Genomic DNA, 16,288 nt, shown 5'->3' on the forward strand with positions numbered 1-16,288 from the left:
ACACAAAGAGGGTCCAGAGTTGCTGTCTGCATGCTCCATGGCAGAACTTACCCTCAAATTACTCCACACTTAATGTCAACATTCACTTCACAGAATTTCCTGAAGGACAAATATCATGTGGGGTTTTTTTTCTCCATATAACCCACATACCACTCAGTCCCTTTCGTATTAAAATGTTATTGGCCCAGGTCACTTTTATTTGGTGCACTGTCAGTACATCTTTATGCAGCAGTTCTCAACCTGTGGGTCGCGACCCCTTTGGCAGTCGCACGACCCTTTCACAGGGGTCGCCTAAGACTATCCTGCGTATCAGATATTTACATGACGATTCATAACAGTAGCAACATTACAGTTATGAAGTAGCAACGAAAATAATTTTATGGTTGGGTCACAACGTGAGGAACTGTATTTAAAGGGCCAGAAGGTTGAGAACCACTGTCTTTATGCAAAGTGGCTCATTTTCACACCTTAGAAATACTCTATAAATTTTCTGTCTATGCAATGTAATTGTCAACTGAAATAAACAGGATCACATTTGTAAATAAGGTGAATAAGAAAAAAACAAGAATTTCACTACAACAAAGTTACTGGCCCTTTTCACACTTCGCACTCTAATTCTGCATAAAAAAAGGTGTAGTCCCAAACCCGGTCTGCCATAGGTTTCAACATCATTTCTCATCTTGTCTGCTGAGGAGGGGCAGAGAGATGAATGTGTCTTTCTATTTCCCCTCGGGGTCCAAGTGTATTGCTCTGGGTAAACAGGTTTAATAACTGAATAGTAACAGAGTAATTGAGAAGGGCAAAGGGCTGTGAACTGAATGCCTGTCTTCCAATTATAGACCAAGTTCAAGTTGGTGTCTTAGTTCTACACAGTGTGTGTGTTACTTTACCAAGTTTAATTATAGCCTGTCTCTCAAGGACCGGCAGCTGGCCAATCTTCTGCAAATAAAAATCATTTTATCACCTGGGTTACACCCAGTCTGATAATCATATGACTTTTCTAATCAGCTATCAAAAGTGCTTGATTGGGGGCGAGGGCATGAGTCGGGGGGGGTAATGGGGGGATAAGGACACATTATGTAATGCCTTAATCAATAAAGAAATTAAAAGTGGAAAAAAAAAGATTGAAAGAAACAAATCTACTAATCTCAAATCAGAAATTCTTGCATTTGTGTGCCCCTGGCCAACTTGGGAGAAAAATGAGTATTCTACATTGTCTTAGGAAGAACCATTTCTTTAAATAAAAAGGAAATTTTGAAAAAAATAGATTTTCTTAAAAAAATACCACACTCCAGGGAATAAGATAAAATAATGACTACAAATAAATAATTCTTAAAAATAAAGTATTAAAAAAATGCTCGATTTCCAGATGGGTTATTTTGCAGAGTGTCCTAGCCCCAGCGTACCTGCCTGGGCCAGCATTTGCACTGGCTTCAGCTGACCTACAGTGAGATATGCCATTTTGTTCATATCAATCTCTTTTGAAGCAGATACATGGGACCAAACAGTCTGAACAAAAGCAGTGGAAGCCAGAAATCTGGATAGAAACTGAGGGCTAGCATTCTACTTTGGCTCGGCTCTAATAAATGTATCCGTGTGTAGGTTTCAGCAAGCACCGCCTTCAGTCTCACTTCTCTGCTTCTGTGGACCTGCGGGTCTTCCCAATGTGGTACTTACGTCACTAGCGAGTGTGTGGGCTTTCTTGGCGTTCTGATAAGCTGGGGTGATCATGGCGGGGAAGCTGCCCTTCCCTCGGTGCTCCTCATAGTCCTCCAAGTAACCCTGCTGAGTTGATCAAAACCTTCCATCAGTAACATTCCCCTCCCTGCACGGGTGGGAAGTGAGCAATGATCTTTCCTAGAGCCTGTTCCCCCTGAGGCCCGTCCACATTGGACATTCCAGTGATCTCCCCAGGAGTGGTGCCACGTGGGGGTTAAGGCAGCAGACGGTGGAGTCAGCGCCACTTCCTGGGGCCCAGTACCCATTCAGCACTAAGTAAACGGTGGCTATTCTCATTATCATCATAGTCATTTTCGCCAGATAAATCATGACACTCTCGCAGCCTCCCAGACCCATGGATAATGGAGAATTCCTTTCTGAGTGGATGCCAGGAAAACCCTCCTGTCTTCTAGTCGTCCTGAATGCTACCTTTCTCAGGCCCATATTTAGAACAAAATCATTTTCACCAGATACAGATTTTTTAAAAGTTGTCCTGAGCCTTCTTAACAACATATTTAAAACATGAAATAAAAAAAAAAGTATTTCCACTGAGTTTAAAGCACTCGGAGACCATTTAACTAACTTATTATGGAATTTCATAAAATGGCCTTTTTAATTCAAAACGAAGTATTTTTGCTCAGGCAGACATTTGCAATGGAGTCACAAACTATCTTCACATGATTGTATCCGCACATGGGCAACCTGTTTCTCTGAAGAAGAGAAATAAGTGATTTGTTATCTTTTATAAATTGTGTTGAATGAGTCATTTATGTTGTAGAGTCTACCTACTGCCAACATTTCACACAACTGCCCAATTAAGAAAAAAATATTAACTAAGCTCATTGAATGTACTCTTCCAGTACACACGATTGGTCTTCCAATGTTCTTTACTTACAACTGTGAAAAAAATAATGTTTTCTTTCTCCCCTGTGACATCTGTCTAGTACCAGAAAACAGACAGGGATGTGCAAATAAAAAGTAGCTTGTAATTGACACCTCAACCTTTTTACAGCCTCAACCTTTTTACAGCCTATCAAGTATAGTTCATTTAAGAAGTAAAACTGGGAAAAAGGTTTGCATTCTCTGGAATGTTGCTTTATCCAGCAACTCAGGTAAGAAACTCCACTTGCTAAGAAAATGAGCCCTGCTGCTCAGTGAATTGCTAAATATTTTTCAAGACATGTATTTAGATCCCCTTTGTGTTTATTCAATAGTGGATTAAAAGTAGCCAGTCCTGCCCTGGCCGGTGTGGCTCAGTTGGTTGGGTATCATCCCATGCACCAAAAGGTTGCTGGTTCAATTCACAGTCAGGGCACATGCCTGGGTTGTAGGCTCGATCCCTGGTAGGGGGCATGCAGGAGGCAGCCGATCACATCGATGTTTCTCTCTCTCTCCCTCTCCCTTCCTCTCTCTCTCAAAATAAATTAAAAAAAAATTTTTAAGTAGCCAGTCTTAGTCCATGAGACCGTTCTTCAGGGAATAGATGAGAATGCTGTATTCTTGGCAAACCACCATCTTGATATAGGTCCTTTATTTAAAAAAAGGGGGGGGGGCGGAATGCTTGGAATCTGTTTTCCTAAGTGGTTCAAGATGACCCCCATGAAATTGCTTGCCCGCGACTTTCTGGCTTGGAAAGTCCACCTTTAATCAATAGGGCAAAGATAAGCCACAGCCCAACCTCCAATGAAATGGCCATGGGCTGTGTCACAGGCTACATAACTGACCATCGCAAAGGGCCATTCTCCCAGAAAGTCCTTTTATCACATACCTGACCACACTGGTCCACATAGTCCCTCGTCAATGTGCCCTCGGCTGCCGTGGCTGAACTAGCCATTCCCTTCATTTCTCTTTGATATTGTTGATGGTACCTCACCTGTTTGAAGGGAAAGGAAAACCCGGTGAATTCTGCCTCCTATGCACAGAGGCCAGAAGTGTAAAGCTAAATGGCCGTGGAGTGTTCTTTTTATATTTGGGTCCTGGGAGTGTGCTTGGACATAAAGTGCCAGATTGTAGTGAAATTGATTAACAACCATGAAGAAAAGCTACTTCTTGGATCCACAGCACATGAACAGGAGATAAGAAGTTGGACTTGTCAGGCCCAGGTAACTTCCTGTTTCCTCCCCTAACAGGACACCATTGCTGGGGACACTCACATCACTCGCCAGCTCATTGGCCCTTTTGGCTATCTGATAAGCAGGTGTGATCATAGCAGGAAAGCTGCCTTTGCCTCTCTGCTGTTCATAGTCCTCAGTGTAGACCACCTGGAAAATGAAAACAAACTTTGAATCGCATGTCACCATCCTGCTATCTACCAGGCAATTGGGTGGGAAATCTTGCTAAGGGCTCCTGGAACACCCTGCAATCCCCTATTCACAGCTGTTAGGTCACAGCTGTTATAGCTGGATGGACCCTGCACATCTTATTTACCTTCTTATTCCCAATACTTGGCACACTGCCTGGCACATGAAACTCAATGTAGAATTCAACACGTGTATGTGCAGCACCTGGTGTGGGCCAGGTGAGGGGCTGGGCAGAGGAATACGGCTTCTGCCTTTGAGGAGCCGCCAGTCAAGTCTGGGAGACAATAGAGGCTTCTCAACCCAAGACAAATAGAAGCCACTTGTTCAGCTGAACTTCAACTTGTGTTTAAGCTTCTGACTCAGAACAATAGTGAGTTCTTGGTCTTATCCTATGGAGCAACAAGACTATGAAAAGTGGTAGAAATGCTTTAGAAGTTGTGGTCTATAATTTTCAGTGACAAGGAGAGAATATAAAATGAATTCTTTCAGATTCATCAGATACATCTGATATGTCACTAATACTACCTCAAGTTTTCACTCTAAACATGAGTTTTCACAAGGTCTCTGTGAGCTCACTTATCTCATCCGACCCATACTTGACCTTAGGAAGTTCTCCCTGTTCCCTGTATAGGACTGACATGCCTCCCACATTCCCCCTCCCTCCTTCTCCAAGTAAGGAAAGAATGGGGAGTCATAAGTGAGAATCACTGAGTCTCCACCTTCATCATTTCTTACATCACTTTGAAGCTGTCCCCCAGCCCTGGCCCGTAGCAGCTCAGGAGTATCCGCCACTGTGGTGAACCTGGAGACTCGCTCATCGTGCCCTCTCTTGTATTCCACCTGAGGAGACAGCATAGGGTCAAGGTCACACTCACTGGCCTTTGTGAAAACCTCTCCTTGGAGCTCTCCAGAAGTTACACCTTGGGGCTACTGTGAACACACACCTGGGGCGAGTCTCCACTTCAAAAAGCAATGAGGCTAACAGGAAAAGTCTAAGAGAGTACCAGGCACTGCTAAACATTAACAAATGCTAACTCACTTCATCGCCCTATTTTGCGTAAAAGTAGCTGAGACATAGAGAGGTTAAGTAATTTGCTCACAGCCAGCGAGAGAGCCAGGATTCAAATTCTAAAGTCTTAACTAGCAAGCTATGCTGTTCTTCAGGAGGGTCTGCTATCTGCTTAATAAGAACCAGTGTCCTTCAGGCTAAAGTGACCTCAAGAACTTATTTGGTCCAGTTTTGGGGTGAGACGCATGGTCTTCTCTCCATTTGATGGATGCGGCCCAATCATGGCACAGAGGATAACTGATAGGGGAGAGACAAGAACACAGTTTTCTCCACATAACACCACACTAATGGTGCCTTCTGTCCAAAAGCACTGTCTCATTGAATTTTATCTGACTCCTGGGGGTACACTAATAACAAAAATTAGCATAATTAATAGTTACTAAGCACGAACACACTCACTTGGCTAGCCAGCTGGCTGGCTCTCTTGGCCCTTTGATAAGCAGGCGTGATCATGGCTGGGAAGCTCCCCTTACCCCGCTGTTGCTCATAGTCTTCTGTGTACTCCTGCTGGTCAGAACCAAGGTCAGCATGAGAACCTACTATATGATTTCGGGTGAGATCTAATAAAATAGCAATAGCAAGCATCATCAGAACGAATGCCACTGGATGTATAAGATACCTGGAAAATAATTCAGCCACCTGGAATGAATCCAAAAATGTTATTCACATTTTGGAAACTATTATTCACAAATGAATCACACCTTCAAATAATATTCCCCAGGCAAAAAAAAAAAAAACTCCCCCCTTCCATGTTGACATCATATTATGTGGAATCTGACACACCTCAATGAGTATTTCTTCGACTCAAAGGCATGTATGATAATAAATCCATTGATATGCAGGAGCCTTGCCTTAACTTGTCCACTAGAGATAGTTCTACAGCAAGCATGCCAAACTCAAAGGCTAACACGGGCCAAATAAACAAGGTTTAAGTTGATGTGGGCCGCAATAAAACAAAAGCTTCAATTTTCATAGAAACGTAGGTTTATTTTGATAGAGACATGCTGAATACGAAGGGCTGAAATAAACGAGTCATCGTTAACATAAAATAATAGAACATTTTAATAAAAATTAGTATTTTTTCTTGCACATTAACTTACCAGACACTGAATAACTGCACAAATTAATAAGTGTAACGCAAATAAAACTGTTTTTTTTGTTCTCCAAAAGCGAAATATTTCCTGTTGCGCACACCAAACAAGTCAGTACAAAACTAAAGATGTGGCAACTGGCTGCTAAAATATTCACTGCTAGTATTAGTGGAGAGAAATGGTGCACTTGCACGTAAGGTGCATGAGGGAAACGAATGCAACACGATTATAGTAATCAGTCATTAGCAAATGTTGTCATTCGTTATTAATAATTATGTATAACAGAATATTGTAAAAATTAAGTTACGAAATTTTTATTAAAGTGTTTCTTACATACCGTTATATTGGCTGGGCCGCAAGAATATTTGTTGTGGGCCGCATGTGGCCCGCGGGCCTGGAGTTTGACATGCTTATAACAGCATTGGGAGTACAATGTTAGTTACTTTTCCCTCCTTGCTTTTTTAGTATCTCTACTAATTAGTTTTCCTAATAAGACACAGAAACTTAGCAGTGTGTTTCTATTGTTTCCTTTCCATTTGCTAAAGGAAAAGTCACTTAAGACTAACCATATTTTCCGAAGTGATTTCTTCAAAGGGCAGGTACCCCGGGTGTGTGGGGAGGACGGGAAGGGATTCTGTGCAAATTGTTAAGGATTTCCACCATATGGGCTACCAATGCCTTTTTCACAGGAAAACCTGCGAAAGTGAGGACTCTCTTACAATGCTGGCTGTCAGAAACCTAAGCCGGGCCCTCAGGGCTGTTCCTTCTGGAGGCTCTAGGGAGAACCTGTTCCCTGGCCTTTACAGCTTCCAGAGGCTGCCAGCATTCCTTGGCTTCTGGCTCCAAGGGGCCTTGACCTCTGCTTCTGTTGTCACGTCACCTCTTCTCTGACTCCGACCCTCCTGCCTCCCTCCTTATAAGGACCCAATTGATTACCCTGCAGCCACCCTAATAATCCAGGTTAATCTTCCCATCTCAAAATCCTTAGGTTATTGACATCCGCAAAGTCCCTCTGGACATGTAACATACACACAGGTTCCAGTTATTAGGACATGGGGATCTTTGGGGGAGGGGCCAGTACTCCATCCACCACACTTTAAAATAAAGGAACATTCAAATGAATGGCTAAAATAATTTCTAAAGCCCTTACCTCACCAAGAGACTTTCGAGCCTCAACCATCCTTACGATTTCAGGGTCTGGCAGAGCTCCTGGGCACCAAGCATTCCCTTCCCCATATCCAGTCCAATAGGGTCTCTAAAAAGGAAACACACAAATGCATACAAACACCCGCCACGCGCATTTGGTAGGTAGGATTCCCCCTACCAACCCCACCCTCCCTGCAATGCTCACACACATTGTCAATATCAGAGAGAAGTTCTCTAAAAACTACACTCTCCTATTGGCATATGGCAGGTCTCAGCTAAGCAAAATGTTCATTTTTTTCAAACTAAAAATATAACCTAATGTCCTAAGCAATTGAACTTTCTGCGATTCACTTACATCATAGACGAGTTCTAAAGGTAACTGGACAGTTGGATTTACAAACTGTATAAGAGAAACCTAACTGAATTTGTCTAGCAGTAATAATGAGAATGCATTTCATTTGCACAGGGTATCATTCTTTTGTTTCCAAACCCATTTGTAACTCACCTCATTCACCAATGGTCGCCCATTAGATGTGGTTGCCCCATCCTTGGATTCCATGTCCCACTGAAACACTGATTTAAACCTTCCACCATCGTCTGGCTCATCAACCTACCAATGAAGATGTTGTCAGTAAGGTTTCCATCAGAAAAAAAGAAAAGAAATAATCTACAGCTGAATTTTGAGGATTTTCCTAAGTCTCAACTGCACAGCATCACTGCACCACAACACACTGTGCTGTCAGTCTCCTCGTGGTTTCAGCTGTTCCACCAGATGGGCAGCATGCATAGAGCACCTGCTGTGTGCAAAGCTCACCTCAGTGGTGCAATTACAAGGACTTAAAGTCTCCATGAGCTTATCACACAAGGAGAATTCAGGTTAAATGAACCTCAGAACACACTAGACTTTAGAGTAGCAATTCTTAACTTTGTGCAACAGTTACCCAGGGAGCTTGTAAAAATGCTGGTTCCCCAGATTCAAATAGGTGTTCTCTTATGTTTTATAATTTTACCTTTAGCATCTGGATCCATAACACATCTTTAGTTAATCTTTGTGTATAAATGTGAGGTAGGTATCAAGGTTCATTTTTTTCCATGCAAATATCCAATCCCTCCCTCACCATTTATTTAAAGATCATTCCTGCTACATGGAATTGCAGTGGTGCCTGTGTTGTAATTCGAGTGACCATATATGAGAAGTTCTATTTCCGGACCTTGGATTATATGCTACTGGTCTATTTGTTCTTATGCCATTACGACACTGAGTTAATTACTACTACTTTTGTTGTAAGTCTTGAAATCTGGTAACCTATGTCCTACAATTTTGTTTTTCATGATTTCTTGGCCATTCTAGAATTTCTGCATGTTCATATCAATTTTAAAACTAGTTAATAAATTTCCATGAACAAAACCCAAGATTTGGGTATTGCATTAAATGTATAGATCAACTTGGGAGTATGAGATCTCAACAATATCTTTGTGACCATGAAATAGGCAAAGATTTCTTAAAGAGAACATAAAAAGGACTAGCCATAAAAAAAAAAAATCCGAAGGTTTTAGGTCTAAACCCAAATATCATAATTTATGAGGTTTAAAATAGGGCCCCCAAACCTGCAATATTAACAAGCTAAATTTTAAACCATTGATTTTAAAGATGAGAAAGGTCTGGGAAAAGAAGTGAACTCACTAAAAGTTTTCAGTGGGTTGTCAGAGCCAGATGTAGGGATTCTAGTTCCTCATCAAGGCACTTTCCATGATTGACTTTCCAGGCTTGTTAATGCAGCTCCAATATGTATATTTTTAAATATATAAATTGAGAGGTTTTACATGCTTTTCCCCTTGCAGTTAAGAAGCTGCCATGAACACTACATAACGAAGGCAGCGTTTCTTATGCATTGTAGGATATTCAGCAGCATAGCTGATCTCTGTCCACCAGATGTCCCCCTCCTAGTTGTGATCATCAAAAATGACATCATCAAATGTCCCCTGGAGAGCCACTGACTTAAGGAATCATAATCACATCTTTGCGGTCCCCCTCCCACAGCACAAATCCCACACTGAGGAGTGTCTGTCCCCAGAGACCTTCCAGAAGATTCAGGATTATTGTGAGGAAGCAGGAAGAAGTGTGTGTGTGTGTGTGTGGGGGGAAGCCTACATATTACTAGTGGGGTAAGGAAGCTCTAAGAGCTAACGTTCACTCTCTGGATAGAAAAGAACCTAGATGTTTCATTCTTCTACAACATCTACCAAACAGGGAATTCTGCCTTAGTAATTACTTACTTATTTTTAAAATAATCAGGTAGGTGCCCTTAGACCTCAAGAGATCAAAACAAAATCCTGAAAGAATTAGCCTTCTCGGTAATCTAAGATTGCTTGTGACTTCTTAAGGCTCGTGACTCCTCAGAAACCAATGATAAATGGACAACAATCTGAGCCTCCGTTCCCTCACCAGTAGAATAGAATAACAACAGCATTTAATTTATTGGACTACAATGTACATTAAATGAATTAAGCAAAAAATGTACAGTAAATGCTATATAAGCTTGTTAAAAAAGAACTCGAAATTAGTGCAAAGTACTTAGCAAAATAGGCAATCTTGACGGTATATATAGCGAGCCACGCGATAAGGCTAAGGCTGATCTAATACACATTTTTTTGAGAAGAGTATGGCCTGAGCAGTCAGGAGTCAGTAGGAAATGAGGTAACCTTAGAAAGGAATATTTCTAGAGCACCTTCCATCCAATGTCTAATTTTCTAATTTTAGAAAGCTATTAGCTCCACCCCAAAGATCTTCTTGTGGGGCATGGGGAGGTTGGGGGGAGAAGTTAAATGATTCATCATTTTAATAAATTCAAGTGTTCAATCAACAGCTGGTTATCTGACAAAACTCCACTGTTGGTTTTTTCAAAAGAGGCTGATTGATCAACGCAGCCTCCTTGTCCACCCAAATATCACTTCTAAATAAAAATATCTTTGACCTACTGCTACCCCAAGGGGAAAGAGAGGCTGCAAATAATCTTAAGCACTACTGAATTAGGAGAGATTTGAAATGGTCGTACTAGAGCAGGGGTCCTCAAACTTTTTAAACAGGGGGCCAGTTCACTGTCCCTCAGACCGTTGGAGGGCCGGACCATAGTTTAAAAGAAAACTGTGAACAAATTCCTATGCACACTGCACATATCTTATTTTGAAGTAAAAAAACAAAACGGGAACAAATACAATATTTGTATTTGCATGTGGCCCGCGGGCCGTAGTTTGAGGACCCCTGTACTAGAGGTTTTTAATTTATCTATACCAAAAGAATTATGGGGTAAACAAAGGAAAGGCTTTTGTAACATTTTCTAACTATAAAAACGTTGTTTTATGTATCAGGCTCCTAGTATATACAGGGCCTATTGTATAAACTGTCATCAATGTGTCCAAAGCTGGCAGACCAGAGAGATTACTCTGGATACCAGCACCTCAGATATTCAAGCACGATTATCCTGGGCCCCTATACTGTGATAGGACCAATAGCAACATTTGTCACTTACATGCGTGTGTATGTGGAGAAAATGGGCAAGTTCACATTTAGATACATACTTGAAAACTTAATAGGCGTCTGAGCTAAGAAACTTTCTTTAAAGGCTGTTTTGAAATTCAAAAGTAAGTAACTTACCCCATGGAGGTCTCCTGGAGACTTCCTCCTGTTTACATTTAATGGAGTCTGGTAGACACTCGTGAAAGTGTTGATCTTGGGGTTGTGACTACAAAAAACAGGTGTAAAGCCAAATTAGAAATGTACTTTCTCCAAGATGACTGAGTGACTTATCTCAAAGGCACAGTTGTTTTTAAAAATTAATAAATAGAAAACTTGATAATTCATGATTTTCCAGACAATAAATAAATAAAATAAATTCAATATATGTAACTTAAAGACCAAATGTAACTGGAAATAATCACTTAAAAACTTTCTGGACAAAAACTTTCTGGACAAATACAAAAGGATTCCGAAATTATTTAAAAGAAAAACTGTTAAAGTTCTATATATTGTTTTGGACAATATTTAATAGTTTGACATGGGGTGATAGCGGGTAGATTTTATCTTTTACTTATAAGAAGAAATATGAAACTTTCAACTTTTTATTTACTGCAAAAAGTCCTGCCTTAAGTCTCATCAGTGATTGTAAGGAAAAACCTTTGAGAAGACATTTCTTGGATTTACCCCTGGGGTGCGTGATTTTGAATCTCTGATTGGCTGTTTGTTAAAAACTAAATAAACAAAACTCAAGAGGTGCTGGGGAGGGCCATCGAACACTTACGCATGACAGTATGGCTTTTTCTGGTGACTCACAAAGTTATTAACCGACAGCATCATCTTGCAAACTTCACAGTGAAAACACGCTTTATGCCATATCTAGAAATCATATAGAAAAGATTTACCAAAATTGCCTTTTTTTTTTTCAGACTCAGGATTCTTACATATTTCAGGGTTAGGAAAAAAAGGAGCTTTAGGCATAAAATGGTGATTTAAAAACACACAGCTACAGTATGTTATATAAATGAGTGACTTTTTTGAGACAATATAGAAGACATAGCTAGAACTGGGTAGAACTGCGAAAGGGTGAGATACATCTTTTGTGGGTGGTTCAAAAGAATCCACATGTCCCTACGTGAGAAGATAAATTTCCCACGTTTGTGATTCTTCCCAAAGGCCAAGCAACGTCTACTGACCTGATCTAGGCAGCTGATCTTCTCGGCGGGGTACACTCCATAGCCACATCTAGAGCAAGCCTGCACATTCATCCTGACTTCCCAGGGGAGGCGACAGGGGCAGGTGACAGGCAAGGAGTCCAAGGAGAAGCCTCAGTCTAGTCGTTCAAGTCTCGCAAATCCCGACCACTATTCAACTCTGGGCCACCTTGATTGTTCAGAACCCAGCTTCCACTTTCCTTTGCTGACCTTCGAGTTCGAAGTCAGCAGCTGGATGGCTTTTAAAGCTGCCACTTACTCAGGGGGCTATTTTGGCCACGCGCTCAACACGCATGCGTCTGGGAAACGAGGTAGAGGTATTTCTAGCTGACATGCTTCTCTAAATAGAAAAGTGAACTCACAGGAGCATCATGTTTGTGTGGATGGCCAAGTCCTGGGGTATGAGTAGGCAGCATGGAGTCGTTTCTCACTAGCTGTGATCATAGCCCAAGAAAAGAACCCCAGGGAAAACGACACACCCTCCCCCAGCGATCAAATTAGAAAGGCTTGCTCTGTGAACAGGGTGACTAAAGCAGAAAGGGCAGCTCCCCAAAATATAAGAAATAAAACAGAACTGATTCATGCCACGGTAGGGGTAAAAACCATATGTGAATCTTAGCTTTAGGTATTAAAAATATTGGCAACTGGAAAGTGATTAAAATAAGAACAAATGAGAACGCTCGGTGCTTTGGCCTGTATGTTACTGTTCCAAAAAGGCCTGTTTATTTCCTCACCCCCGGGCCTGAAGGGGAGCAGCTTGAAGGAAAACTTTCTCTCCCTGGCTTTGTGAAGCCCTTCATCGCCCCTAAATGTTACCCCAAAATGGACCTTCTAGAAACAGTTTTAAAAAGATGGCACCTTGCCCAGCTGGAGTGGCTCAGTGGTTGACAGTGGACCCATGAAACAGGAGGTCATGGTTCGATTCCTGGTCAGGGCACATGCCTGGGTTGTGGGCTCAACCCCCAGGACACATCCAAGCAATGATTCTCTCTCACCATTGATGTTTCTCTCTCTCTCTCTCTCTCTCTCTCTCTCTCTCTCTCTCTCTCTCTCCCTCTCCCTTTCTCTCTGCAAATCAATTAAAAAATATATATTTTAAAAAAGAAAAAAAGATGGCGCCCAACCTGATATAACCTTACCCTGTTTTAAATTCTACATAGCAGTTGCCACCACCTGACAACTTAAATACTGTGCCTCTACTTTTAAAAATCTATCTCCTTTCATCAAAACAGGATACTTGGTCCTTGTTGTCATTTCCTATCCTGTGCCCAGATCAAAGACTGACATGGAAAAGGTACTCAGTACCTCTTCATGGAATCAATGACATAAACATGACACTCTCACCAAAATGCCTATAGGGGCCAGAGGTGAAGTCACATGTTATGGTAGGAACCTTTCCAAATGGGAGGGCACACACCCCAGCCAACTTGTCATGAGTATCCAACATTGCTAATATTCTGATCTTTCCAGAGAAGCCAAATTATCTGCATTTATACATGAAATTCCCTGATTTGTAAAACACTGGGAACAAAACAGTACAACAGGGCCATGGGCAGTATTTGGTTGGCAGTCTACCAATTAGTGACCTTTGGCCAAAACGTTCTGAGATTATGATGATGGGGGATCTGCAGGTGGAGAAAAGTCAATAGCACTTCTGTGTTGTGTTGAGAGAGCCAGCAGGGAGGAGGAGGCTGCAAAGCAAGTGAAGACGATTAGCATCACATACACTAAGGAGAGGGTGCAGCTGGAGGCTCCCCATAGTAGATGGTGGGGCTCCGTACTCTATCTCAGCATCTGGAGGGAAGGGGACTCGCAGTAGGGGCTCCAGGCTCAGGAAGACTCCCATGCTGAAATGTGATACATACAGGGCAGCCTGGGCGAACAGGAACAGCAAAGACAAAGAACAAAAGACCTGAAGGCTCCCAGAATGTTCTACCCTGTGCCGAATCTCTCAAGCCTTACCTCGGAAGTGGGCTGGAAGCCCCAGTGACCACCAAGAAAGAACTCTGTGCCAACAGGGGCTGCGGGGGGGTGGATGAGGAACCACAGTTAGTTCATCTAGAGAAAAAGCTACTTCCTCTCTGCTTTGGTTGTGGTTGGTGGTTCTCCATAGCGGCTACAAGTCTCGGTCACCCTGTGAAAACCAGAAGTGCCAACGTGAAAGATCTTAGATGTGACTTACGCCACCCCTTATGTTTTTAAAAGGCATTTACTAGATATCAGACACTGTGAGGAGAAATAACGCCCACGAACTGGAAATGGGACAGTTTAAGGCAGTAGTCAGCAAACTGCGGCTCGGCAAACCTCGGCTCACAAGCCACGTGCGGCTCTTTGGCCCCTTGAGTGTGGCTCTTCCACAAAATACTGCTCTTCCACAAAATACCGACTCCTGCACATGGGCCACGAAGTTTCAATCGCACTGTACGTGCGCGCCCGCACTTGGTATTTTGTGGAAGAGCCACACTCAAGGGGCCAAAGAGCCGCATGTGGCTCCTGAGCCGCGGTTTGCCGACCACGGGTTTAAGGAACCAGAATGAACACTCATTGCTGGGGTAAGGTACACACAGCCCTCACCTTCTCGACAGACATGGCTCTCGGCCCTACCCCCCACCCGTGTCCATCCCACTCTCTCACATCTGGAGCCTCTCCATCGTCGCTGTGATGGTGTCAGGCCATGGGAGCCTTCGCCAAGGAGCACACGAGCTCCTCTGGCCGTCAGGATTGGTTCCAACAACATTTGTCTTAGCCTGGGTTCCCCAGAAAACAGAACCTGAGGCAAGGGCTTAAGTGTAAGGACCTTATTCAGAAGTGTCTGGAGGAACAGGAGCAAGGGGCAGGAAATGGAGGGGGAAAAGTCAATATGAGGGTTTGTTCTCAAAGCAGCCACCACTTGCTATGAAGTGCATTGGCTCGCTTGATCTCCATCTTCCAAGGGGCCAGCTAAGCAACTACGATTCAAGAACCACTGTGCTAGAGAAAAGGATTTCTCTGTTGGCCTCTATCTCCCATTGGTGGAAGCTCTGCCCCATTGGGAGTTGACTCCCCTACACGTCCATGCCATGTCTGTGTCCACGGAGCCGCAAAGAATTTTCACATAAGTTAATAACTTATAATTATTCCTCTACACTTGCCTGGGACCAGTCCTTCTTAAGCCAAGAAAGTGTCCTTACCTGGTGGGATTTTAGAGACAAGATTCAAAAGTCTCGGGCCCAGAGGAAAGCAAGCAAACCAAAAGGCAAGGTGAGGTTCTTATCTGATGTCACACCATGAAAGGTTTCCCTCCTTTCACTCAAGGTGTGCATAGTTCTTAAAAGCAAGCATCTCTACTATGAATAAAATGAATTTCTTCTCAAATAGTTACACCTCAGGGTGACTGAGTTCATCAGCTGCTCCCCTGAGGAGTGAAAAAGCCACGTGTGTACGTGTGTGTGTGTGTGTGTGTGTGTGTGTGTGTGTGAGTGAGATGGGGGTTGTGGGGTTAGGAGTGGAGGGGAATTTGTGGAAGTGCAGTTTCCCAGTTTAGACTAACAAACTGCTACAAGCCCAAAGGCTGACTCAGTAAATATTTGAGTGACTGGTGCCAAATCCCGCAGCTCGCTGGGATTTGTGATGCAAAGTTAGTTGCTCTTGCTCGGGAAAAACTGAGTCAGCGACGTACCGCCCCCTCGGGAAGACGACGCTCCTGCGACTGGCAATAAATTCCGGCGGCCAGAGGACGGGTTACCGCAGCGCATCCCACGGTGAGGCCTGAGGGGCTCCGTCTTGGAAGAAGGTAGTTTCTGCAGATGCGGGCGCGACTCTCGGGGGCTAGCGGGGCGCGAACCGCACAGACGGGTCCAAGGTCCGTCTGCGGAAGACCCTTAAGGCTGATTGCTGAGGCCCAAGTGGAGGTGTAGACTGGAGGGAGCTGCGGCTGGGGGAGGGCGGTTGATTGGGGAGGGGGGGCTGGACTCTGAAGAGCGCCCGTCTTTGGAGGCCGGGAAGCCTGCAGGGCGCGCTCTCCCGGTTGCGTGGTTGGGACACTGGTTGGACAGCAGGTTGGCGGGGCGCGCTGTCCAGGCGAACTTTTGCGCGCGGGCATTTCTGCCGACGTGGGCCTCCTTGGGGGCGGCGAGCGCGGCGGCGGGATCGCCTGGGTCTCCGCAAACTACCCCGCACGCTCGGCCGTGCGCGCGGCACCTTCCCCGGGACGGCGCGGCACAATTGTGGCCTCGGGCGCCCCCCGCCCCGAAGAC

The 16,288-nt window shown here is 43.6% G+C and overlaps 2 protein-coding genes across 6 annotated transcripts in view; one reads left to right on the forward strand and one right to left on the reverse strand.

Annotated features, from left to right (window-relative positions):
- Positions 1-12,308, reverse strand: part of NRAP (nebulin related anchoring protein) — a 63,601-nt gene extending 51,293 nt beyond the window's left edge. Inside the window, 10 exon segments of the mRNA XM_006088141.3 lie at positions 1,678-1,782; positions 3,488-3,592; positions 3,873-3,980; positions 4,755-4,859; positions 5,488-5,592; positions 7,330-7,434; positions 7,831-7,935; positions 10,981-11,068; positions 11,624-11,718; positions 12,036-12,308. Of these exon segments, the coding sequence (XP_006088203.1) occupies positions 1,678-1,782; positions 3,488-3,592; positions 3,873-3,980; positions 4,755-4,859; positions 5,488-5,592; positions 7,330-7,434; positions 7,831-7,935; positions 10,981-11,068; positions 11,624-11,718; positions 12,036-12,107 (993 nt within the window). The 5' untranslated portion in view covers positions 12,108-12,308.
- A 3,400-nt stretch (positions 12,309-15,708) lies between these two features.
- Positions 15,709-16,288, forward strand: part of CASP7 (caspase 7) — a 27,348-nt gene continuing 26,768 nt past the window's right edge. Inside the window, exon 1 of one of the 5 annotated variants that reach the window (XM_006088143.3) lies at positions 15,709-15,825. The gene's annotated coding sequence lies outside the window, so the exon portion shown is untranslated. The remainder of the gene's footprint in view (positions 15,826-16,288) is intronic. The other 4 variants (XM_014455299.2, XM_023753368.1, XM_014455297.2 and 1 more) reach the window with 4 other exon arrangements.

This window comes from Myotis lucifugus, unplaced genomic scaffold (assembly GCF_000147115.1).
Source record: "Myotis lucifugus unplaced genomic scaffold, Myoluc2.0 scaffold_44, whole genome shotgun sequence".
Taxonomy (NCBI): domain Eukaryota; kingdom Metazoa; phylum Chordata; class Mammalia; order Chiroptera; family Vespertilionidae; genus Myotis; species Myotis lucifugus.